Source organism: Herpailurus yagouaroundi, unplaced genomic scaffold (assembly GCF_014898765.1).
Source record: "Herpailurus yagouaroundi ecotype Mexico unplaced genomic scaffold, PumYag 189, whole genome shotgun sequence".
NCBI lineage: Eukaryota > Metazoa > Chordata > Mammalia > Carnivora > Felidae > Herpailurus > Herpailurus yagouaroundi.
Window position 1 is genome coordinate 11,998,585 of NW_024412420.1, and position 25,157 is coordinate 12,023,741.

The window sequence follows — 25,157 nt, forward strand, 5'->3', positions numbered from 1 at the left end:
GCACGGGGCTGCCCGGGGCCGCGCGGCTGGCAGAGCTCCCCGCGCCACGCGCAGACCGTAAAAGCCGGCCAAGGGGAAGTGGGAGGGGGCTCATTAGGATTTTATTTGCGATGCAACAGCTTGGCGGAGGATTGTTCCTAGCAGGTCTCGCGCAGTAGCCGCTCAGGGTCCGCAGCCGGCGCCGGGAGGGGCGGGGAAGCCCTGGACCCGGTGACGGAGCCCCCTCCCCGGATGCGCCGGCCCCTCCCCGGGAGCCTTCCCTCCGGCCGCCCCCTCCCCTCCTTGGCATCCTCGCCCGGCTTGCAGCTTCCTTTTCTGCAGCCCCCCGCTGCGCTCCGCGGGGGCTCCCTATAGCCCCAGCCGGAGCCGTCCGCCTCTCGGGGAGTCCGGGGATCGCTTCTGAACTTCGGGGGCCGACCGCCAGAGTGGAGAAGGAGAGATCCCGAAGGGACCCTGGGGAGAGGAAGGGTGGGGGGAAGAGAGGCTTGCGGCAAGGCGGAAAACTTTACCCTCCGATGGTAGTTACTCCTCATCTTTCCCACTGCTCCAGAAGCACCCCCGCCAGGAGCCCAAGTCTGGCTAATTTCCAGGAGGTGCTGCTGGCTGGATGTGGGGTAGGGGGAGTCTCACCGTTTTCGTTTTTAAGGTTGAGAAGAAGCACATTGGTTGGGGGTTCTTAGCTCCGAACAATAAGCCTCAGGCTGACCGGAACAAGTCCTCACCCCTCACTCTTTTGGGGGAGCGAGGGTCAGATTTTTTTGGTCTCTGCTTGCCCTGACAGGTTTCCTGTCAACGTGGTGGCCCGCGGGCCCTTTGGGGCGCCCTTGTCTGCTGGAGGGTAGAGAGCTGCCCCCACTCCCCTGAGGTCCCTGCCGGGTCCTACCACCTCCAGCCTGCCAGGGTTAATAACAAGAACTACCGTTTGGGTAACACGGGCTCTTCCCCAAACCTCCCGACTCACACCCAAACAGACCCCCCCCCACACCAAGCCCCCAAACTCTGCCTGGAAAGCCCATTACTGCAAGGCGGCGGTTGGGCTGGGATCAATTATTAACAGTTTTTTTTCCCTCTTTCATATTTAATGCGGCTGTAGGTCCCATCCCAGGCAATCACATTAAAGACATAGCACTGCAAATTGGTAAGACACGGTACTTAGTGTAGGATGAGCCAGATTATTTTTTTAAAAAATATATTCAGTGCTTTTCGTTTAGGGAGGAGAAGCTAGCAAAGGGTGACTGTTATTTTTAATTGGCTCTGCTTTGTTTGGCAACTTTTCTGAGTTCCAGGGTAGGGAGAGAGACAGTGAAAGGAAGACAAGCCCGTGTATATTTTTGTTTCCTCTCCCCCCCCCCACCCCCCCGCCTCCCCTTCTTCCATTCAATTACCCCTTTCTCTGCTCGTCCTCACTACACGGAGCCAGTTGGAGTTAGGTGTGCTGTGAAGGGCCTTCTGTCACCCCCACATCATCCACGGCCCCCCACCCTGGGACCGGAGCAGTCTCGCTTCCCAATCTCCCTGAACTTGCTTTAACCAAACTGCGAGCTGAGCAGGAGCGGAAAAGGAGAGACTATTGCAACCATAAGTTATCTGTGAGCCCCTGGCGCTCCCTTGTCCACAGGCTGGAGTTGATAAATGGTTGCAATTGGGTTGCATGTGAATTGGAGTATGCTAGATGTTTGCGTCTCTAAGTGCAGACCCATGTTTGCGCGGTGTGTGTGTGGCGGTGGGGGGGGGGGCCGACAAGGTATCTACAGACACACAGGCCTGCTGCCATGTGGCCAAGAGATGCAAACTTGTGATGAAGGCAGGGTGTCCCTGACTGGACTTGGAGGGGCCAGGAGGTCTCTCTGGCGTGGCCGAACAGAAGCCGCCTCCCCCTGGGCCCAACCCTCCTCTTACCTCCCGGACCTAGGGCCAGGACCCTCCAGGTCAGCTACCTTTGGTTAGTCCGGTGGTGCCGGTGGGGAGGGGGGAGGGGCTTTAGCCATGCTGGGCTTTGACCTGAGTCCCAACCAGTGGCGACCCAAGTGGAGAAAGAGACTGAGCTCGAGAACCTGAGACAGGCAGAGCTTTGGAAGCGCTGACAAGCCTGTTTGGCCCCACTCTGTCCCAGTAACTGTCACCTGGCGGGCGATGTCGACAGCAACTCCTGGCCCCTCTCTGGGACCCCTTCTGGGAACTGGAAGGCCCAGCGCCCCCCTCCGCAATGCAAGATGGGGGAGTGGAGACCAGGGGGACATCCTCTTGGAAGGAGAGCACGGGGGGGGGGGGGGCCTTTCAGCCCCCCTTCCTTTCTTTGATTCTATCGCTGCTTCTCTTTCAGCCAACCCCTCCGCCAACTGGCTGCACGCTCGCTCTTCCCGGAAAAAGCGCTGTCCCTACACCAAATACCAGACGCTGGAGCTAGAGAAGGAGTTTCTGTTCAATATGTACCTCACCAGGGACCGTAGGCACGAAGTGGCCAGACTCCTCAATCTGAGTGAGAGACAAGTCAAAATCTGGTTTCAGAACCGGCGGATGAAAATGAAGAAAATGAATAAGGAACAGGGCAAAGAGTGAAGATCCCCCACCCCCGCCCGGCCCTCCCAGCCCCTTCCCCATCTCACGCTTATTTATAAGTGATGGCTGCAGGGCCAGCGCTGTCTGGGATGTATTCAAGTGAATGGGGAAGGGGGTCTTTCTCTTCAAAGTCCTTCTCTGCATCTCAAGCATCTTTCCTTTGCCCTTACCTGTCCTTCTCTTCTCCCTGAGCCTCAGAAGGAAGTTTTGTTGATTTAGAAGCTAGACATGTAGTTGGTTTCTAACAAAGTGATGGGCCGCAAGGAAAGAGAGCCCCTAGTCGAGCCCCTAGCAATCCCCTTAATTTTTCTGGGAAGCCCCAGCCCCTCACTTCCAGCCTACCTGTCTCCACGCAGCACCCACCCCCCCCCCCTGCCCTGTCCCTATCCTGAGTCACCCAGGGACACTCCAGCTTCATACAGCCCAACAGAAGCCCACACGCTTAAAGCCTGGAGCCCACAGTGATAATGGGGAAAGCTCACAGCCAACACTCAAATGAAGTGACACCCCAGATGCAGACCATCGCACCCCAAATCTGGCAGAACAGCCCTCAGACCACCAGCAAGCCCAGATTCTACCCCTGACACAAATCCACATCCAGAAGATGTCTAGAGCCGCACTCCTGAATGAGGCGTTGTAGCCCAAAGGGCTCGGCATCACGTCACCGTCTCTATGGAATCCCCAACTATACCCCATTTGGACCCAAGGGCAAATGGGGTAAACTCAGCCCCCAAGCTGCAAAGCTAGAAGGGGCGAGGAAAGACAGCAGTGGTCTTATGGAGGCATCTTAGGATTTATGAAGGTGTTTCACACACACACGTTTTGTTGCAGGAAATGTTTAATTCCGCATGTTGTTTTGCTCTCCTTCCAACAAAAGGAGGTCAAATCGTGGGTCGTAAGCCTTGACAATGTCGTCTGTCTGTTCATCTGTGCCCCGCTTGACACAGACTAGCTTCTCTTGCTCTACACAGGCCCTGCCTTCTTGCACATCCTCCCCAGCTCTGAAATCAACTCTGTTCGGCCAAATCCACCTTGCACCAGCGAATCAAGCCGCCCCTTGTAGAAAAGCCCCTCCACCCTCCATCCCCTGCTAGCTCAACCCTACTATAGGCAGGAAAGCCAGGTCCGGAGAGTCCTATGGAGAATTTATTGTGAATCGATTCCCCGAGAGCGCCCTTCCGGGGATAACTTGTGGACAGGGGGGAGCAGAGGCTCCGGTGGGCGCGCGGAGCCTGGCGCATGCCTCCCCATCCTGCCCACGTCTCGACCCACGCAGAGGAGCCTCGGGGCTCGCGGCTGCCCGCCCCAGTGCAGAACGAGACCTGCCCCAGCGCCGGGCTTTGCCTCCCGCGACTCGGGCCTGGATGGTGGCCTACGCGGCTGCCTGCCGGGCGCGCGCTTCTGGGGAACGCGGTCCCGTGTGCAAAGGAAAGAGGCGAAATCGCACCTAAGCAGCTGGCCGGAAGCTAACTCTGTCCTTCCCTGCTTCCCCCCCACCCCCCTGCTCCCCGGAACTGTCCAGTCCCCCTTCTGTTCTTGCTCCCGCTTCTCCCGACCCTGCAAGGGGACACTCCAGTAGAACTTCTTTGCTTTGTCGGTGGCTGTCGTGAAATTGTGCTGTGTTTCGTGATTTCTTTGGGGGTGATTGTCTCGCCTGTTTTCAGTTGTCGCTTATATGGGAGGGGGGCGTGGGTGGGAGTGGGAGGGTGAGGGGCCTAGAGCTCTGATTGTTTGTTTTGGAAGAAAAAAAAACAAGAAAAAGAACAAAAAATATATATCACTCTAGAAAATAAATCTCTCCTTGTGTCTCATTCTGTGTTGGCTCTCCTCACCTGGCCAGAGGTAGAGGTCCTTGTTCCAAGAGGGCAGCTTGGAAAACAGAGAGACTCCTGAGCCCAAGAGGTGCCTCCTTTAGACCCTGCAGGGCAGGGCTTCCTGGTGGGGCTGAGAACTGGTCTGGACCCCAGGTCCCAAGACCTCTGCTTAAAGGGAGCAAGAGCCTTCCCACAGGAGAGCCGGGAGACCCGAGGGGGACGGAAGGAAAAGATTAGTGATGTGGAGAGGGGTCTGGGTCTGCAGGGAGCAATGAGATCTTCCCCCCCAAGTTGCACAGGAGGCCTCCCCACCAACTCCAGAGCCCCGCCACTCCTGGAAATAGTTCCTCTCTCAGCTGGCTGAGAGCATCGCCTTGCTTTGGCCACTTCAAAATATCATGCGAGTGAGGAAGGCACCAGCTTCCTGCAGCCATTCCCTGCAGCGGGGCGACCGGGTGTAGACGGAGGCCTTAGGAAGGCCAGACAGTCCTCTCTTGCGCTCAGAAGGAGTGAGCCCCTTAGGGTTCTGGCCCCCACCAGGAGTATGAGGCTCCAATTCGAGCCACAGGGCTGCAGCCTTGGTATCACGCGGGTGGAGTTTGGTAGAGGTGGCCGGATGCAACAGAAATGTCTCAGGAGAAAACCAAACCTCCCTCCCCAGTCGGACCCCAGAACTAAACTCGGTCTCCAGAGGCACCTCTCCGTCCCTAACAGACTGCGGGGTCCCGGCCAGGACCTCTTCTGAAGGCCGCTGTCCCGCGCAGCCCTGCCTGTCTCCGGCCAGGCGTTGGGATTCGGCTTCTGCCCGCCGGGCGGTGGGGAAGCGCCGCTCGCCCCCGGAGCCTCCCGCCGGGCACACCCCAGCGGCGCAGCAGCCCGCGGAGACCCTGCGGGTTGGGGGTAGCGGTGGGGACAAAGCGTGGCCCGAGTGAGAGGCGCCTGGAAGTGAAGAGGCCAGGCCAACCCCTCTCCAGCGAACGAAAGCACGAACTAGTCGGACAGAGAGCAAAAGGCAGGGGAAAAGCGAAGCTCCCGGGTCTGGCAGGGCCCCGGACCCGCATCCTCCAAGGAGGGTTCCATTCGGGTTATGAAATGAATCTGGCTTTAGAGCTTGTGTAGACTAGGCTCCCTCCGCATCCTGGGCTCCCCGGCGCCGCGAGCGGGCGAGCATCCGCCGGGAGGGAAGGCGAAGGCGAGGCGGGAGCGGGACGCCGAGCTGCGGGGTTGGGGGGCGAGGCCTCCCGGGGAAGCCGCCGCCGGCGTCAGGGTCCCGAGCCCGGGGGTGGCTTCTTTAAAGACAAACAAAGGCGAAGATGCGGAGGCCGGGAAGCCGGAGGTGGGGAAATCTGTTGTCATAAAAGAGAGCGAGAGATTCGGAGCGGGAGACCGCGAGAGTGCGAGACAGAGAGCGGCCGGGAGAGGAATTCAATGCCGTGTGCGCAGCAATAAAAGAATATGACCGCTATAAAAGTTTATAGCGTATAAATTTCTGAAGGTTAAGAAACTAAACAGCAGCAAAGCAAACAGTGAGGGGAAACTTTCCGGAGCGCAGGGAGCCGCAGCTGGGCCTGGGCTCCGGGGGGCTGGCGGCCGAATGGGTGGGCCTGGCTCCGGAGCCCCCACCCTCACCCTCCCGGAGGCTTGGGGTTTAGGGGGGGAGGCTCGGGGGAGGGGGGCAAAGAGGGGGAGAAGAGGGACAGGGGAGGGAAGAACACTTTGTTGTCACAATTCAGACTCTTGTCTTTGTTCCCTACACCCCCTCCAGGATCGGGCGTCATAAATGAGAAGCCCCCTGCGCACACGCGCGCGCGCGCGCGCACACACACACACACGCACACACGCACACACACAAAGTCCGGCGGGGCCAGACGTCTGGGCGCGGGCAGCCTCTTGATCCTTTTACAGCCCCATCCCACCCTCCCGGGCCTCCTCTCCCCCCCACAAAAAGCCCAATTGTTTCTTCCTCAGAATTTGAAACAATCGTGTTGGGTTTGAAAAGTACTCGGCTCCCCCTTTTACGGGCCTTAAACGACGCACCGATTGGCGGTCTCCGCTAGAAATTAGGGGCTTGAGGTGGGGGGGGGGGGTCGGGGGTAAGTATGAGAAGAAAAAAGCTTATGGTTTCATTTTTTTTCCTCCCTACCCCCTCTACTTGTTTTTTTTTTTTTTTTTAGCTTATCTGTACAATTTCATGAGCCATTTCCTGATTTCCGATGCCTTGTCTCTCGCCTGCTGTCGTTTCCCTCCCCCTTTTCTGCTAATAATGAAAGTTTCTCCCGCAGGTCGCCTCGGCGGCTGCAGGCGGCTGCATCTCGGGAGAAACTGGCCGAGCCGGTGGCGGCGGCGCCTTTTCTCAGGACGGCCGCTAGATGGCACCCTTGCTCCACGCGAAAATCCCCGGTGCGGCGGCGGCGGCTGCGGACTCTGGCGGCGGCACCGCGCACCTTGGTCGGCCCTCAATCTATGAACTGAGCGCTACCAAAAGTCATGAATAATTTGCGCGTAATAAAAATATAGGGTTCATTATGGCCGTTTCCCCCATTTTATAGATTTCAGATATAGTGTGTTTCTCCCCCCCACTCCCCCGCCCTTCCCCTCAAATGGTCAATTTTCTGAATTTCCCCCAGGAGGAGGTCTCAGCGCTTCTCACCCAGTTTCTGTGGTCGGTAGGGGAACCAATGCCTGAAAACGGGCAGTAGCAGTAGTAACGATAATAACAACAACAATAATAATAATAATAATAGGGAAATGGGCAAAATAAAAGGGGAGAACTGGTTGGGAAAAATGAGATTTTCCGGGAGGGGAGCTAGAGGAATGTCTAGCCGGATGCGGGTGAGCAGGTCAGGTGAAAGGGGCGAGCGGGTAGAAGAGGGTCGGATGAAGAGGAAGCTGCCCCCAGACGGGATCAGCAGGAGAGGGAACCGGGTGAGCCAGCCCAGGGTTTGGGGGTTGCAATGTGGGGGAGAAATGGATCCTTGGCGTTGGTGGGGATTCGTCGGTGCCCAAAGCCGGCGGGGCGGCTCAGCACGGACGGACGGAGGCTTCAGAGCCTTTGTGCGCGTCCGGGGCTGGGCGCGCGCCGGGGGATCCAGGCGCGGGGCAGGGGCTCCCCAGAACGGCGAGGCGCGGGAGGTCTCGTATATTTTCTCGGCTGTTCTGCGCGCCCCAAGTTGGGCAGCCCAAAAAGTGTGCGTTTTCCGGCTGGATGTGGGGGCAGGCACGGCGGCGTGAAGCAGGAGCTCGGTTCTCCGCGGCCGGTCCGTGGCTTCCAGGTGAGAGCTCCGGATCCGTGCGGCCCTGCTCCTGGCAAACCTCGGGGACAAGGGTCCTTCCGAAATTTAGCAGCTGGAGGCTTGGACTGGGGGTAATTTTCCTTCTGAGACCCAAGAGCTGTCTGTCCATAACCCTTCTGATTCCAAATCTCCCATTTCCTCCTGGCCCAGCCTGATGCGTGTCCCCCAATCCGGACAAACCTGCCTGAGAAATAGACACACACACACACACCCCCCTCCTTAAAATTAGCCTCGCCGCGGTCTCTCTTCTCTTCCCCCAAGACCGGGTGCAGAGAGACCAGCGGAGTTTCTCAACTTGAGTTTCTCTAATAAATCTGCGCTCCGTTGGGTGTTTATAAATTATCTCCTCGCTCTTTCTTGTTTTTTCTTATAATAGAAACATTTTCCTTCCATCAGGAATTTCTGGCACGGTGTAGGGATGATTTAGAACAAGTCATTGAATTTCTACCTCACCGGTGAGTCCTCAAATCATGACCATAAAATCCCCCGCACTTGATAAAAATGTTCTCTTCGGCAACAACTTAACTCTGCCTTCTGCTGCCTCACCGCCCCCTCAGCCTTGCACTGAAAATCCAAGACCCTGGTTCTCTCCCCTCCTTTTCTCCTTTCTCTCTCTCCCTTTCAGCCCCTCTCCCATTCTCTCAATTCACTTTTAAAGGACCAAGGGGCCCTACTGGTAGTTTCCCCTTGGCAAAAGCTGATGGTTTCATTTTTGCAAAGGTTAGGGTAAATGGGATCCCCCCAAAGCACCCTTCCCAAAGCAAAGCACTCTGGTGAATAAACAATGGCTCGACTGTGTTTGTAAAGCCTCTAACCTTTGTTGTTAGAATTTTTCTTTCTGTCTGTCTCTCCCTCCCTTCTTCCTTTCCTTTCCTTGGCCAGTGAGCTGATTCAGGAGGCCGTTGGTTGGGACCCTGGGACTGGGGCCTTCTAAAACCAGGCCACCATTCCCAGCAGGCCAGTAGGCTGGGAAAGGCTAAGGCAGGAGAGAGTGGCACCCACTCAGCTCGGCCCTGTATGCTGTGCCTCTGGAGCCCCAGGTCCTCAGGTCTGTGGAGAGAGTTGGGTTTAACTATACAGGCTCCCCAAGGGGAAAGGAGAGAAAATGGGGAGCTCTGTGGCCTTGCTGCATCCAAATCCCCTCTATCCCAAGGTCGGTTTAGGCAGTGACCATGGCTCAAAGGATGCTGAAAGCCGCAAGGTGCCCCTGCCCCACACATACAGTCTTGCAGCCCCTACCTAGAGCAGAGGAGAGGACAGCACAGGAACGGGACATCAAGACCAAGCACGTGGGCCTTGGTGGGCGCCCAGCAGCGGCCGCCACGGCCCTTCCCTCCCTTTGATGTGCTGATGGGCGTGGTGATGCCCGCTCACCCTAGGGTGCTGCAGAAGGTGCCTGGGAAGGCTAGGAGCCAACTGAGCTTGGTTAGTTAAGGTCCCAAGGCCTGGGTGCAGGAGTGGGACAGCCCAACCTGGTGTCATCCTGCTAGTAACACCAGGCCCCTCTCCCATCACACAAAGATGGTCCCCCAAGGCACTGACTAGAGTCAGTGCCCCCCTCCCCATCCCAGCACTGCTCTCCAGGTCAAGAGGGTTGTGCAGAACTGCAGAACTGGCCTTTGCAGGGCGAACTTTGCTTTCTGCTTCACCAGTGCCCATTAACCAGAAAGTTTCTTTCCCCCCTCCTGGTCCCTTCTCATGTCTTCCGGGACCCCTGCTCTAAAGAAAATCCTTGCTTGTTTGTTTAATGAGGGAAAGTTGGTGAGTGGCCTGGATGGGGCAGAGAGGAGGTGGTGTGGGGAGGGGGGGGGGGCTCCAGAAAGGGGATGGGGGCAGGTGCTGGCCACAGCTGAAGGAGGCGAAAATCTCGGAAAAGTCACCGTTTGCGCCGAAAAAAAAAAAACCCATAATCGTTCTCATTTCGGCTTCGTCACCCCCACCGCGCTGCAGTCGGGCGGTGGGGCGATCGAAGCTGCAGTTTTATAGCTGTAGAGGAAAGAACTCGTAAAATGCTAACAGCTTTTATGCGCTGCGGCATAAACAACAACAGACTCCGGCTTTATTGCGTTTTATAGTTTGTTAAAGAGTTTACAGCCGTTTTTTGGGGGCCGGTTACCCAGCCAATTCCCTCCACACGATAGTTAAACCTTTATCAATAATAAGGAAATTGATCATTAAAGCCTTAAATATGACTACCTCGTTTGTTTGAAAATATGTTTAGGAGAGGAAGCTGTATGATTTGATAACTTGTATTAAAATACCAATTACATTTATAGGACCTTTTAAAACTCGGCGCAATTAAACCGTGTTCTTTTACATTTTTCCGAAGCGACCCTGACATTTAAAAAGACTCCAACTGCCTCGTTAAAATCGCGAAATTAACAGCGTGCCTCCGCCTGGCGCGCTGTGTATGTGTGTGTGCGTGTTTTTTTCCGTGACTCCCCCACATCAGTCTTTGGGGGTGGTCTGCGAAGGTATTTGATTTGTTGTGAGGCGAGAGATATCTCATTAATGTAGGTAGTTAAACAGATTTAATCCGTATTCATTCTCTCTCTCACCCCCTCTCCCTCTCCCCCTCTCTCCCCCTCTCCCCCTCGCTCTCCCTGGGTGTTTTTTTTTTTCCCCCTCCTTTTTTTTTTTTTTTTTCCGCGCCCTCCTCACTCCCTGGCGCTCTCTCGCTCTAGCTCTCTCTCGCGCTCGCTCTCTCTCGCTCGCACCCTCGCTCTGCGTTCTGTCCGGGAGGAGTACGGAGAAGCCAATAGGATGCGGGGTCTCTAATGGATGCAAATGATCATGAAAAGACAGTGCAAAATATGAAACAACTCATTTGCAGGGAAGTAAATCACCGAAAACTGTTTATGAACTGGCATCCCTTCTTCGAAATGTAAAGCGAGGACCTCTTTAAGTGGCGGTATATTTTTGTTTGGGGGGTGGGGGGTGGGGGGAGGGCGAGCGAGCCGCGGCTGCCATGCAAGCTTAGACTTTTGGAGGCTTCGCTGCCCTTTTCTATTCCTGGAAATCACAAAAAGTGAGGCGGCTTCGAGATCTTCTTCGCCTTTTCTTTCTTTTCTTTTTCCCCCCTCCTCCCTTTCCCTCTCCTTTCCTGGCGAGGGTGACTAGGAGCCGGCGAATCCGCGTTTTTTTTCTCTCTCTCTCCCTCCCTTTCCCCCTCCCCACCCCCTCCCCAACAGCCCCCAACTACAGCCGCCGCCGCCGCCGCCGCCTCAAAATTCAATAAAATGAGCTCTTATTTCGTCAACTCACTGTTCTCCAAATACAAAACCGGGGAGTCCCTGCGCCCCAATTATTATGACTGCGGCTTCGCCCAGGACCTGGGCGGCCGACCCACCGTGGTGTACGGTCCCAGCAGCGGGGGCAGCTTCCAGCACCCGTCGCAAATCCAGGAGTTCTACCACGGGCCGTCGTCGCTGTCCACCGCTCCCTACCAGCAGAACCCGTGCGCCGTGGCGTGCCACGGGGACCCGGGCAACTTCTACGGCTACGACCCGCTGCAGCGACAGAGCCTGTTCGGTGCGCAGGATCCAGACCTGGTGCAGTACGCCGACTGCAAGCTCGCCGCCGCCAGCGGCCTGGGCGAGGAGGCCGAGGGTTCCGAGCAGAGCCCGTCGCCCACACAGCTCTTCCCCTGGATGCGCCCGCAAGGTGAGCTCGCGGCGGGGACGGCCGGGGCGGAAGGGAGACCGGAGGGCCCGACGCCCGGGCAGGGGGCCGGGAAGGCCGGGAGCATTTCCTGAAGCTCCTGGAAGACGTGCCTGCTGCGTTCCGATCGCCTCCCGTTTCTTTCCTCCTCCCTTCCTCCCTTCCTTCTTTCCTTCCTTCTTTCCTTCCTCCTTTCCTTCCTCCCTCCTTTCCTCCCTCCCTCTCTCCCTCCCTCCCTTCCTTCCTTCCTCCCTCCCTTGCTTCCTTCCTTTCTTTTTTGTTTCCCTTGAAAGGGGGTCGCTAAGCGACATTTCCTGAATCCATAAACCCCTCACCCTGCCTTACTTTTCTTCTTCTCATCCTTTTTTCCCCCTTTTAGTGTTTTATGGGGGTAGTGGAGAGAGGGTGGTGGGAGTGGGGGCGCTCAACTTTTGCACTTCTCAATTGCTTTATAGTTTAATTACCCTGAAGAAACTTTTCTTCTGGGGCAGAGGCTCTGGGGGCTTTTCAAGGTGGGTCCATTCGTCCCCATCCTGGCTTTTTAAATTCTTATATCCTCCTCCCCCCCCCCCCCCTTCACATCCTTCCTTCTAAAGTTTATGGCACTTTTAATAGATTTGAACCACCCCTACCCAACTCTGGTGCTCGTTACCAGGGGAGGGGGCTCCCCCTTTCTGGCTCCCTTAGATTCAGTAGTGTCTGACCCCCCTCACCCCCCCTCCCCTCGCTCCTCTGACCGCGGCCTCCCAGCGCCCCCGCCCCTGCGCGGGGTAGAAGGTCCCTTGCCCTTATTATACTGGTCTCCTAGGCTGGTTCACGAATCTTCCAACCTTCTCCATCTCTGCCCCCTCCCCCAACCTCCCCTCCCCCCTGTCTCGCCCTTTCCCCCATTCCCAGCAGCCGCCGGACGCAGGCGAGGCCGACAGACCTACAGCCGCTACCAGACCCTGGAGCTGGAGAAGGAGTTCCTATTTAATCCCTATCTGACTCGCAAGCGGCGGATCGAGGTATCGCATGCGCTGGGACTGACAGAGAGACAGGTCAAAATCTGGTTCCAGAACCGGAGGATGAAGTGGAAAAAAGAGAACAACAAAGACAAGTTCCCCAGCAGCAAATGCGAGCAGGAGGAGCTGGAGAAACAGAAGCTGGAGCGGGCCCCGGAGGCGGCGGACGAGGGCGACGCGCAGAAGGGCGACAAGAAGTAGGCTCCAGCTGGGACTGCCAGGGCCGCGGCTGCCCTCCGTCCGCGGGTCCCCCGACCACGCCGCCGTCGCCCGCCCCCGCCCGAGAGAGCTCTGGCCCCGCGAGCGGGGCCGGGAGCCTGGCCTCCCGCCGCAGCGTCCCCCGCCGCGCCAGTCCCCGCTAGTGGTAGTATCTCGTAATAGCTTCTGTGTGTGAGCTACCGTGGATCTCCTTCCCTTCTCTTGGGGGCCGGGGGAGGGAAAAGAAAAGGATTTTAAGCAAGGACTCCCTCGCCCTGCGAGGGTGAGCGGCTGCGGCCTGGCTGAGCCCCCCACGCCCCCGCCCCGTGTAAAAAGCCTCCTTGTGCAATGGTCTTTTTTCCTTTGAACGTGCTTCTTTGTAATGACCGAGGTACCGATTTCTGCTAAGTTCTCCCAACAACATGAAACTGCCTATTCACGCCGTAATTCTTTCTGTCTCCCTCCCTTTCTCTCTTCTCTCTCTCTCTCTCTCTCTCTCTCTCTCTCTCTCGTCCTCATTTCCCCCTCCCAACCCCTCTCTCCCCGCTGCCCTCCCTAGCTCGCTGGCTTTCTCTCTTGCTTCTCTCTTTTCCTCCCAACACCCCCGCCCCCTTTGGTTTGGCAATTTCGTCTTAAGTGTTTCTCAAAAGAGGTTACTTTAGTTAGCATGCGCGCTGTGGGCAATTGTTAAAAGTGTTCTTAGGTTTACTGTGAAGAGAATGTATCCTGTATCCGTGAATTGCTTTATTGGGGGGGTGGGAGGGCTAATTATATATTTTGTTGTTCCTCTATACTTTGTTCTGTTGTCTGCGCCTGAAAAGGGCGGAAGAGTTACAATAAAGTTTACAAGCGAGAACCCGAGACTGGCCCGGCCCGCGCTCCTCATTTGCCCCCGGCGCCTTGCAGAGCTGGGGGGGAGCCGGTCACCGGGCTCCTGCGCCCTCCAGGCCAGGCAGCCCAGAGGAGGGGGCGGGGGCTGGAGGCAGGTGGTGCGAGTCCCTTGGCCCAGGGGCGCAGGGGGTGAGGGAGGCGGCTGCGCCTGATTGGAGGAGAGAGGAACGGGGGAGGGGAGCCCAGAGAAACCCCCTCCCTTCGTGTTCTGAGGCTGTCTGCCCGAGACCCAGGCGCCCAGGCCAAGCAGGAGAGATGCGCCCGGTTGGTGGCTCTATCCCTCGCCACCTCCCCTTTTGTTTCTGTGGGCCCTCTCCTGTCTCCTGTGTGTGCATGGAGGGGGGGGGGGTGGCTGGTAAAAGTGGAGCGCAGGGCCGTTGAACAAGCTTATATATTTATTCCCTCCCCCCCACTGGGTTTGGGGGGGGGAGGAGGAGGAGAGGGGAGATGCTCTTCCCCACCTCTCCCTCTCCAAGAGTTGGCCACCTTCGCCCAGCTCCGAGGTCGTGGCTCGCCGCCTTCCTTCCTACGCTGCCTCTGCTTCTCCGGCAGCCACGCTCGACTGAGGCATCCGCCTCCCGGAACCAGGATAGCAGCATACCCAGGCCGCCCTCCTCCCTTCCTTTCTCTTCCCACCCACCCCACCCCCTTCCTTTTTTATTTTCAAACCTTTTTTTTTTTTTTTTTTAAGCCAACAGAAACCGCAGTATCCAACGCCTGTGGGCTGGATCCCGCGCCTGTAGGAGCACCCACGAAGCCTCACTCCATCCCTGCCCGTATGTCCGGGGGCACCCAGAGAGAGCCAGGAAGCCAGGCTCACCTCCGCTCCTCACCTCGGGAGAACAGGACCAAGTTCCCCCAAAGGCCCAGCCAGGCTGAATTGGCCCAGATTAATAAAGACCTGCCCTGCCCCCACCCACCCACCCACCCAGTTGCGGGCAGTCCCTGCATTTGTTTCTCGCTGGGTAACCGGCTGGGGAGGTGGGTGTATGGGGGGGGGGGTGACAACACGGATCGCTCCGAGGTTATTTATTTTCCCTTCTACTCAATCCCTTCCTCCCCAAATCTCGCCTGCAAGCTGCCTCCAGCCCAAGGGGGTCGGCAGCGGCCCTTGAGCCCCCAGCCCCAATCCACAGAGCTTGGCTTTCCCATTCATTATTGATCATATTTTATAAATCCAACGCCACACAATTTTTTCCACATTACCGGGAGCCGTGGGGAGGCCGCCCGGCCATTGGCGGAGGGCACGTCACGTGGGCGGGGTCACGTGGTCCGGAGAGGAAAAAGGGGGTCCTTTTTGGTGTAAATCTGGACTCTAATTCTGTAATATATCAAGGAATCTCGTAAAACCGACACTAAAACGTCCCTGCCTACAAATCATCCGGCCAAATTATGAGTTCATTGTATTATGCGAATGCTTTATTTTCTAAATATCCAGCCGCAAGTTCGGTTTTCGCTACCGGAGCCTTCCCTGAACAAACTTCTTGCGCGTTTGCTTCCAACCCCCAGCGCCCGGGCTATGGAGCGGGTTCGGGCGCTTCCTTCGCCGCCTCGATGCAGGGCTTGTACCCCGGCGGGGGGGGCATGGCGGGCCAGAGTGCAGCCGGCGTCTACGCGGCCGGCTACGGGCTCGAGCCGAGTTCCTTCAACATGCACTGCGCGCCCTTTGAGCAGAACCTCTCCGGGGTGTGTCCCGGCGACTCCGCCAAGGCGGCGGGCGCCAAGGAGCAGAGGGACTCGGACTTGGCGGCCGAGAGTAACTTCCGGATCTACCCCTGGATGCGAAGCTCAGGTAACGCCGCGCACCGAGCCATCCCGAGCCGCAGTGGCCTGGGCACATTCCCCGGAAGGCGCCCCCTTCCTGGCCGAGTGCCCCTTTCCGCGTCCAGAATGCTCCGGTAGGAGGTCGGCCGTGGGGGGACGCGGCAGCCCCTCGGCCGCAGCCCGGCGCGCCGCCCCCACCCCCACTTTTTGATCGGTGCTCTCAGGCTCGTTCTGCTCCCTTGGCGGATCTCTCTCCGCCGACGCCGTGGCGCTCCGAGCCCCCGCCCGCCCCCCACCTTTCCTCCCGGCCTTTTAGCTTTAAATATTTATCAGCCGCGCCGGCACGGGCTGGAGACGAGGCCGTTTGTCTTGTGGAGGAAGGCTGGGGTTTGCAGAGAATAGCCATTAGGGTCTCCCCCCCCCCCCCCTTCTCCCTTCCCCCGCCGGGGATCTCAGCTCTGGGTGTGTCCCCCAGCCCCAGCTTGGAGGTCTGGGGGAGGGGGGCCCGCAGCGCTCAGCAATTCTCCCCTCCCCCTTCCTTCCCAGCCAACCCCGCTCCCCCATTATTCCCTTCTGGACAATTAGAGGTGGGCTCTAGAGGCTTGGCGGGAGGAGGGGGTATGAGAAGAGATGAAGATCCAGCCAGGGACACAGAGCCAGAGAGGCAGGTGGAGACAGGGGGGCTGAGACCAAGAGAGAGGAGGCTCCTGACCCCCCAGTGAACTTGGGAAGGGGGAAGCAGAGCTAGAGAAAGGGTGAGCAGCCTCATAGGAGTACAGCTGGCTTCCTCAGGTGCCCCCTCCTAGGGTTCCTAAGTGCCTCTGGAGAAGTGGCCAGCAAGTTTGCAGGTATCATTCCAGAAGGGTGAATGTCCTCTCAGGAGAGGGTCTCCATGGAGCCAAATCAGAAGTTAGAGAGTGCAGGCCACTGAAGAGGCTACTGCAGGAGCCCCAAGAGAGTAGAGTCTCCTGACTAGCCCGAAACCAGACATCTTCCTTAATGCTTTCCTGGTCTCAGGGCCCAACCCCAAGGTTCAGAAGGCCCAAGACTTGTGGTCAGACGCTCCTAATCCAGCCAGAAGCAGCCCAGCTCCTACACCATCCGTATTGGCGGTCACTGTCCCCATTACCTGCTCCATAATTCAACTGCCTTTCCAGTTGATTCATCAAAGCCCAAATTTTTCTGCTCGTAAACATTTCACGTTGGCTTTTATCTGACTTGAAATTAGGGCCCCTAGTCCCTCCTCCCACGTCTACTTCCCAGGAGGGCTGGCATCGGCACCGCCCCCAGTGCAGCCTCTCCCAAGGCTCCTCAGGGTTTTGGCCTAACCTGGAAAGCTCTCCTCTGGCCTTCAGCCCCCACCACCGTGATACTCCACGGTTCCACCCCAAACCAGGCTGCTGTCTCCCCTGTGCCTTCCTTCCTGGAGGCCCAAATATTGATTTGGAGAACTGGGTCGTCTGGGCAGGTGGGCAGGCAGGACAGTCTGAACCTCAGCCACTCACTGGAAAATGGTCATCAGAGGGCAACTGATCTCAGGCCAACTCTGAGCTCCAAGGAAATCTGCAAATTCTCACCTCTGCCTCATACCACAACAGGCTGTGTGTGTGTGTGTATGAGAGAGAGAGAGAGAGAGAGAGAGAGAGAGAGAGAGAGAGACTGGGTCTCTAAGGCTCCTTTGTTTCCTTTTCTTTTTGGGAAAAGCACTCAGGTCAGGCCTAGAGCCCCACTCCAGGGTCACTTCTATGGTTTCCATTGCCCCATTGCCCTAAAGACATCAGAGTCACTATCCCAAAAGGGAGGCTTGGGGTCCTTGGTCCCAGGGGTGATGGGAGGATTAACCTTCCTTCATCCCACAAGAGCCAGCAGGCTAAATCTTTCATCCAGAAGCCTGAGGCTGGAGGACTTTCTGGGTGGAAAGTGGGGATGTTTGCCTCAGGAGGCCTGTAGAAAAGCCTGCACACGCTGGGGGTATGGAAAATAAGAATCTGGCTTCGTGGAGAAATGGGCTCTCCCAACCACTTCTCGTGGCTTCTCCTACATGCACTGATTATTCTCCTTTAAATATTATGTGCAGGGACTGACCGAAAGCGAGGGCGCCAGACCTACACCCGCTACCAGACCCTGGAACTGGAGAAGGAGTTTCACTACAATCGCTACCTGACCCGCCGGAGGCGCATCGAGATCGCGCACGCGCTCTGCCTCACCGAAAGACAGATCAAGATCTGGTTCCAGAACCGGCGCATGAAATGGAAAAAGGAGAACAAGACGGCGGGTCCTGGGGCCACAGGCCAGGACAAGGCCGAGGTGGAGGAGGACGAGGAAGAGTGAGAGCCGGAGAAAGGGCAGAGGAAGAGAGCTGAGACAGGGAGAGAGGTGAAGCCCAGCTCTGAGAACTGATCCAGGAAACTCAAATTAAATCGGGAGGGGGGAAACTATTTAAATAGTGGAAAGCAGTTGCAAAGTTTTTAAGGAGAGAAGGTGAAATTTTGGTTTCTTAACACTGAAAAAAAAAATACTACCTATAGAAACGTCCGTCGGGTTTGTTTTGTACGATATGAGGACATCATCTACCTGTTCTGTAGCTTTCTGGGATTTGCCGCCCCTTTTCTATGTCGCCATTGTAAGGTCTTTGTAAAATCTTGCTGTTTTGTAAACCCCTTTCTTTGACGCTGTCTTTGTGGTCTGTGGGTCTGGACTTACAGTGTGTGGTTTCCGTCCTCCTGAGCCCCCCTGACTTCCCAGTAGCGGCACTGAAGGGGCCTTAGGGAGCCCCATGGCCCCACCGACTAGCTCAAGTGTCCCCTCTGTGCACCTGGCCTGCCCGATGCTCCTTGTTCCCATGAGCCCCCGTGATCCTCTTTACGTTGTATGTGTACCTGAAGGATGGAGAAATAAAACACAATTTAAAAATGAACAGATGCCTTATTTTCTGTGTTTCCCCAGAACCAGGGGTGGGGGACAGAGAGGGTCAGGGTTATGCATCCCAGAGCCTCTTGGCTTCAACTTCTGCTGCTAGTCGTTTCTTTCTGTGCTTGGGGTCGGCTCTCTTTCCTCCTCCTTGCTCTGGGGGCTACTAGCCAGCGAACCCTGATATCACACACACAGCCCCCTTACACACTCTGACATACACAAATGCACGGATGACACACATTCACAGGCTGACATCACACATACAGAAATATATACATCGCCACACACAGTCGCCAATAAACACCCCTACTCGTACGTTCATAAATAAACATACAGGCATCCACACATCCCCAACTCGACCCGGGGAACGCACGCATTCACGTTCACACACACTCACGAGTAAACACACATTCACACTCACTCACAGAAACATTTATGCATACCAGCGTACATTCACACGCTCGCTTATAAACACGGATTCACATTCGCCCCCCAAGGAAGCACATCCACGAGCCCGCACGCCCAGTCGCACACGTTCACCAAACAAAACGCCCACAGTTACGCGAACTCTTCCTCGTCCGGGCCTTCAGACCAGGCTGGGGCCCAAACGCAGAGCTGAAATCCAAAGTGTTAGGCCCCATAGGAAGGAAGAGGGGAAGGGAAGGGAAGGTGACCCCCCCCCCCCCAGATCCCCTCCCGCTTCCTGGGCGGCGTTGAGCAGAAGCCGGGCCGGCGACCAGAGACGCACGGCCGGCCCAAGGCGGCCTCCAAAGCCAGGGCGCTCCGCTCACTAGGCACACATTTTCCGCAAGACCCGTTCGGTTCTTTTATTTCCACTTCTTTTGCTTTCGTGCATTTTAATTTCTCTCATCTAAATTAACACAGCGATCCGAATAATACTTTAAAATGGTGGGGAATGAGCCCTGAGAACGAGAGCCTGAGCGGGGCAAGTTTACCCGGCTAGTGTGGCCGCAGCCGGGCCGCTCCGAGCCGGCCGCGCCTCCCGCCGCAGCTCCGCCGGCTTCCTCCGCGCCTTGCTACCCGTGGTCCGCGCGGCCGGCAACCTGGAATCTTCTCCGGAGTAGAGAGAAAGAGAAAAAAGAGAAAAAAAACATGTGTGGGGGGATGTAATTTCGTTTCCTGCATCTGGGCGCTGGTAGCTCAATTCAAAATACAGGAGTATTTCAGGGGACCTGGGAAACACGGGGTGGATTTTGTTGGCTGTTGGTGGTGTTTGTTTGTTTGTTTGTTTGTCTGTTTTCCTCCAAAACACCCCTTGATTGAGGAACGTAAACCTGGAAGACGGCGCCTAGGCATCTAGACCTGTGGAGCTGAGGTTTAGAATTTATTCGATTATAAGCCTCGGATCCTTTAAATGTAAAGAACAGGTATGGGGACAGAGGTGTGGGGGGGGAAGCAGTTTGGAAGGGAAGCGCATTTTAGGAGGATCTGTTTAATTTGAATTTGTAAGTAAAAGTCCCCTGGACCTGCAGTTTCCCCCATTAATGACCGCAGAACCCCCTGAGAGCACACAGAGCTGTCATTTGGAACCTGGGTGTGCGGGCATTTGGGCGCGAGAGGCAGGGATCCGGCTTCATCCTCTTCTAATTTCTGGGGTGCAGAGGCGAGAATCTGGCTGCTAGACTGTCTGCCTTGGCCTCTATCAGGACTACCTTTCTTCCCCGGGGCAAAAACTAGGCCCTGGGGGATCTAGGGCCCCCACACCCGCAATGCCACAAGCCTCACAGGTGGGGGTCTTGCCATCTAGAGGGCTGGGAATGAGGGGGGCATTCAGAAGGGGAGAGGGGGCACTGAAGCTTTCATTTTGCCCTGATGCAAGTGGCAATTCTGGATCCCTGCCGCTGCTCCCGACTCACCCCAAAACTATCTTAGAATGGCCCCTGTGTGGAGGATTTGGGGTGAATTCTTACTAGAAGAGGGGGCAGAGCTCCTGTGAGAATAGGGAGGTTCTGGAAAGAATCCCCTTCCCAGATGGACCCTTGTGGCTCCTCTGCCTGATTCCCTGCACCCCAAATCTCACCCCTTCTCATACTGGGGTTTCCCCAAATAGCGAGAAGGAGAAGAAAAGAAGATGGCGACTGAGAAAAGGGTTGCTGGTGGAGCAGCCATGAAGAAATGCAATAAATTCCTTGTTGTTTTATGAAAATTTACAACTTTGTGATAGAAGTTTATGAGTGGTTGAATCCAGCGATTGGCCGGCGCCGGTCATGTGGCCGGGCGATCGTGAACATGAACTTTTTATCATTTCCCTGGTGGTTATAATGCAGCATTCTTTTGGACACCACACCTAGGTCGGAGCACTGTCGTCCTTCAGGGCTCCAGCCTCTTGATATTTTTATACTTCAGTATCACTCGATAAAGAAAAAGAGAGAGAGGAAGAGAGAGGGAGAGGAAAGAAGAAGAAGAGAGAGAGAGAGAGAGAGGGAAGGAGGGGTGGGAATTACACAAAAGAGAGAACCAAAAATAATTTTAATTTCTAAGTTGATTTGCTTGCTGATCTGGGATTTTAGTCATCATGGAGGGTAAATGGACAATCTGCCCAGGACTGCAGCCTGATACCATTTTTCAAAGCCAGAACTTACTCCATTTTCTATGCAAATGTCAGAAAAGCGAAACACCCTCTCTCCCAAGTCAGAGAAGGAGAAGCGACGGCTCTCAGGTTGGGACAATATTATCTGGAAGATGAAGAAGAAACAGAACGCTTTTCCCCCCTCCTTCCTCCTCACCCCTATCAGTCGGAGGAGAGAAATCCCAAGGTCTACAAAGGTAAGGGAGATTCTACAATTCTCTTCTTATTCTTTTGCATCGATTTTGTAGGGGGTGGGGCTTGGGTTTGTCTCCGTCTCCCCCCCTCTCTCCAAGACGGGGGCTGAACCCCACCTCTGGGCACTTCAGGGAGAGGCTTCCCAGGAAATTCGGTGGCCGGAGAGAGAGGGGTGGCTGCTTCCTGGAGGGGGAGCCAAGGCAGGGAAGACGGGAGGAGGAACCGAAAAGGGACCACGGAGGCGAGCTCTAAGTCGCCTTTTTAAGCTGGGAAGAGAGGCTCAAGCGAGGGGGCTGCAAAGGAGACGATGGGGGCGTCTGGGCTCCAGGGCGCCCTAGAAGCCTGTCGCTATGGCCTCTGTGGGTGCGCGCCCCCTCCCCCTCCCACCCCCCCCCCTTGTTCCGGCCTCCCCCAGTTGCCCCCCGCGCAGTTCTCTTGCCCGGCATGGGTATCGGCGGTTTCCCGGCGGCACTGGCACAAGGGGAGGTGGTGCCGAGGGACGTTCTGGTCTCTGGAGGGCCTGGAATGTCCGCAGAGGCCCGCGAGGGCGAGGAGGCGGCGGCTAGAGGGACACAGAAAGAACAATTCACAGAGAAATGCTCATTATCTCCCTTACGGAGACATTTTTGAAATTCAAGGGCTGTGGGTGGAGGCACCAACATCGAGGGAGACCCCCTCCCCCCAGGAAGCCAGCCTGAGAATGCCCAGGTCTGTCGCCACTCCCGCAGGAGGGAGCGTCGCTCTGCAGGGAGACAGTTTTGTGGTTTTTAACGCGGTAGGTCACAGCGTGTTGGTGTCTGTGCAATATTGATTCTATTACTTGTGTTTTATGGGTGTGTGGATTTCGGTGGAGGAAATTGCCATGTGTGTGTCTCAGGTGGGAGCACCTCAAACTTTCCCCGGATCCAACCGTGGTGATTGTGAAGAAGCTGTGGAGTGTGTTGTTGTGTTTGAGGCTTGTACACAAAAACAAAAACAAAACAGGGAGGGACAGAGAGAGAAGCAGCAGCAGCAGCAGAGGAAAATCAAAAAGAAAGCCCAGTTAGGGAACCTGATGGTGTCCGGACTGGAGAGCTGCCTGGCGCTGAGCTCAGACAGCTAGTCCTGTCCCTCCGGCGCCTGATTTCATTCTCCAGCCAGGCCTCCTGGGGGTGGGGAGGAGGGGGGAGAAGGATCGTTGGGAGGGAGACCGAAATTCCTAAAGTAGCTGGTGGGGTGGAAGAAGGGGAAAGCTGGTGAGAACCTAAAAACAGAGTGAGTGGGAGGCTTCCGGGGAAGCTGCCAGCGGAGAGAGATAAGCGGTTTGGGGCGTGGAGGGCAGGAGAGACTATGATTTAGTTTGGTTTGCACGAATAGGTGATTGCTTTCCTCTTTTTAAAGACCAAATGCAGAGCGTTCGGCCTGGGGCCTCTGGTGGCCCAGGGATCGCGGGGGATGGGGGTCGGTAGGGGGATATTGGCATTCTGGATCCTGAGCTGGGAAGAGAGGGATGCAGGCCACTTGTGGCGCGGGAAGGGGGTCCCTGGAGGCACAGGTAGATGCCTGGAAGCAGGCCCCGGACTGGGTACCTGCGGGGACCCTCGGCTGCACAGCGAGAGAAGTTCTCGGCCAGCACCCACGGTACTCGGGGCCTATTCTCAAAGGAAAAATTCCCCAAACCCATCCAGACTGAAGGTCTTTTTCTCCTGTAGTCTTGGTGTGGTTATAAATCATCCCTTAGACAGTTTGCTCTGACCCAAATTATGCGGTTTGCTGCCATCTACCGTCCGTTCGGAGACATGCGGCTTCGGCGCCGCAAGCCGGGCGACACTCACTGCCTGAACCGTGCGCGACGCCCGGAGCCCCTGCTGCTCAGGTTCGGCGGGTTGCGGGGACTTCGGGCCCAGATTGTCGCTTTCCGCTGGATCTTGGTACCCGCCATTCCGCGTGTGGATTAGAAAACAAGTATCCCTTCCTCCTGGCCCGCCCCATTCCAGCTCCAAACCCAGCGGCTGGCTGGGAAAGCGGCTTTTTCTAGGACATCTTTAAAAAGGACTAATACTGCATCCCGCGGGCAGGGGGCCCTGAACCAAAGGGTTGGGGGATCAGAGTCGAGAGCCCTCACCCTCCTACCCCTCCAAGGCTACAGAGGGGATCATCCGGGCCGCTCGGGAGATGGGAGGCCAAGGCTGTTCAAGGTTTATTTGGTTTTCTTCTCGGCCAAAGGAGGGGGCCAGCAGGGGAGGCGCCGGTCCCGCAGTTCCACTCGGCTGTCTAAAGACAGACCGGGTCTGTGTTCTCCGGGTTGGCCGGTGAGTCCGTGGTGGAGGAATTGAGCCGAATTTTCTGGAAACTGTTGGTGTCTGCAAGTGAGTGTGGGTCCCCTCCCCCATTCTCGACCGTTTCAAGCAAAATCGACACAAATATGCTTTGGGTAAAAATTGGGCGTGGGAGCAGGGATCAATCATTAAGGAACCAGACCATTGTGATTTCCGTTCTTGCAGGACCCCTCACAGCCGCTTAACCCGACTGCTCTCCCAGAAGGGGGTGGCGAGGGCAGGGGTACGGGGCCTCCGCTGCCGAGTTTGAATATTGGCCCCTGTCTCACGGGTTACTGATTAGCTCGGGCTTTCAAGCCGCAGGAGGAAGCTCTGGCCGCTCCTTTCAAGGTGCTGTGGCCCCAGTTCCTGGGCGGGGGCTCCAGGAAATTGCCTGCGGTGCCAGGCAGGCCGAGGTGTTACTAGGGTCTGGGCCCGGAACTGCCGAGGTGGAGGGGGGCCGGCGGTGCTGGGGGGCAAACCCAGCGGCTGTGGCGCCTCCAGAGTCTGGACCACAGGAGAGCTGCCCTTTCAGCATTTGGGCAGAAAGAGTGACTTTCCGAGGCCAGAAGGCCCGGCCCAGTGCGGAGGCCCCGAGGGAGCCTGCCCCGGAAAGTCTCGGGGCCCCTCTTTCTTGTGGGCAATCCGAAGGACAGGTAGGGAGGGGAGGTGGCTGGTACAGGGGGTTGAAACACTTTGGGGCTCCTGGGGTGCCCATGGACCTGGGTGCCCGGAACCGGGAGAGTGAGCTGAGCGTCACCGCCCATCCCACCCCCCAAGATCAGAGACGGTGCCGTTCATTTGCATAATGGAAATGAGGTCTTTGTACCGGCGCTTTGGGCGGGCTAATTTTAAGGCAATATCCCTAGTAAACAGCTCCCCTAGGTTGGGAACTCCCTCTGGGAACATTTATGTTTCCCAAATTCAAAGAATCACAGAGTCTAGGGGAAGAATTGAGTCGAGTTATTTTCATTCGCTCCATCCCAGCCAGAATTGGGAGTGGGCTGGGGGAAGATGTCCACAACCCAATGAGCCGGAGGTGGGGGGAGCTTTGTAGCTGTGAGGAAATGGGAAACTTGGACAGTGTCTCAATCCTCCTCTCCTCCGTACACATACAGGCAAAAACCCCTCCCTGAGGTTACCGGTGCAGGAGAATTTTACTCAGTTGCTGAGCACAACTCGGACATTTCCCTGGGAAATGAAAATGCGTGCGCATCCAGAGGAGCTCGGATCTACAGCATAGAATATTACAATTATAAATTCTGCCTGTGGGGTTTCTGTACAATCCTTCTGTTGCGTACTCAAGACTCGGTACACATTTGTATCCATCTCTCTATATACACACTTCCTCAATGAGGCTGGGAGAGACACCCCAGACTGGCGGACGGCTGTGCCTGCTGGGTATTTACATATTCCCCCTTGGAGACAGACAGACGGCAGTGGACCGAACCACAGACAGATTCGTAGAGATCTGGCTCCAGAGACCAGGCGGCCTCTGGCCGGGCCCTGTCTGCTCTTTCTCCCAAACAAACGGATCAGACGAATAAACGCTCATAAATACCTCTGGGCTTAGATAAGAGCGATGAGGCGCTATTTCTTTTCATGCCGGACTCCAGGCGCCCAGGCCCTGCTTCGGGCTCCATCTCGTGACAGGCAACCTGCAGAGGTGAGGTTAATTTGGGGCTGTGGCTCTAAGGATAAGGAGATTATTTTCATGCTTCTGTATCAGGGAAGTCTCCCTGTCTTACAGCATCCTACTTAGTCCCGACTCCACAGCAAAGCCCACATTGTGCATTTCTAGGAAGGGGACACTGTGACCAGGGAGGAGGCAGGACAGGTATGGCCCAAGGCCTAGCCTCAGTGGCAAGGAGGAGGGAGGTACATACAGGCACCCTCCTGACCTTGCTCCCCCAGCCCAAATGTTCCCTATTCCTCTCTAGGAGTTGGCCCAATCACAGCTAGATTGGGGCACTTAGGAT

General features: G+C 56.5%; 4 protein-coding genes across 6 annotated transcripts in view; all 4 read left to right on the forward strand.

The window, feature by feature from the left end:
• HOXB9 (homeobox B9) overlaps positions 1-3,605 on the forward strand; it is a 5,121-nt gene extending 1,516 nt beyond the window's left edge. The window contains exon 2 of the mRNA XM_040497270.1: positions 2,324-3,605. Within this exon, the coding sequence (XP_040353204.1) occupies positions 2,324-2,559 (236 nt within the window). The 3' untranslated portion in view covers positions 2,560-3,605. The remainder of the gene's footprint in view (positions 1-2,323) is intronic.
• A 3,450-nt stretch (positions 3,606-7,055) lies between these two features.
• On the forward strand, positions 7,056-13,389 carry HOXB8 (homeobox B8). 3 transcript variants are annotated; one of them, XM_040497272.1, is made up of 5 exons: positions 7,056-7,298; positions 8,063-8,121; positions 10,351-10,577; positions 10,858-11,329; positions 12,224-13,389. In XM_040497272.1, exons 4-5 carry the CDS (start codon positions 10,906-10,908, stop codon positions 12,529-12,531), a joined length of 732 nt encoding a protein of 243 aa, XP_040353206.1. In that variant the 5' UTR covers positions 7,056-7,298; positions 8,063-8,121; positions 10,351-10,577; positions 10,858-10,905; the 3' UTR covers positions 12,532-13,389. The 3 variants fall into 3 exon arrangements, with proteins under 3 accessions (XP_040353206.1, XP_040353207.1, XP_040353208.1); XM_040497273.1 differs by lacking the exon at positions 7,056-7,298 and having other exon boundaries at positions 7,634-8,121; XM_040497274.1 differs by lacking the exons at positions 7,056-7,298; positions 8,063-8,121; positions 10,351-10,577 and having other exon boundaries at positions 10,584-11,329; positions 12,227-13,389.
• Positions 13,390-14,676: 1,287 nt separating this feature from the next.
• On the forward strand, positions 14,677-18,100 carry HOXB7 (homeobox B7). Its single transcript, XM_040497283.1, has 2 exons — positions 14,677-15,211; positions 17,261-18,100. The coding sequence occupies exons 1-2, from the start codon at positions 14,812-14,814 to the stop codon at positions 17,512-17,514; spliced, it is 654 nt and encodes a 217-aa protein (XP_040353217.1). The 5' UTR covers positions 14,677-14,811; the 3' UTR covers positions 17,515-18,100.
• Positions 18,101-20,784: 2,684 nt separating this feature from the next.
• HOXB3 (homeobox B3) overlaps positions 20,785-25,157 on the forward strand; it is a 54,227-nt gene continuing 49,854 nt past the window's right edge. The window contains exon 1 of the mRNA XM_040497275.1: positions 20,785-20,883. The gene's annotated coding sequence lies outside the window, so the exon portion shown is untranslated. The remainder of the gene's footprint in view (positions 20,884-25,157) is intronic.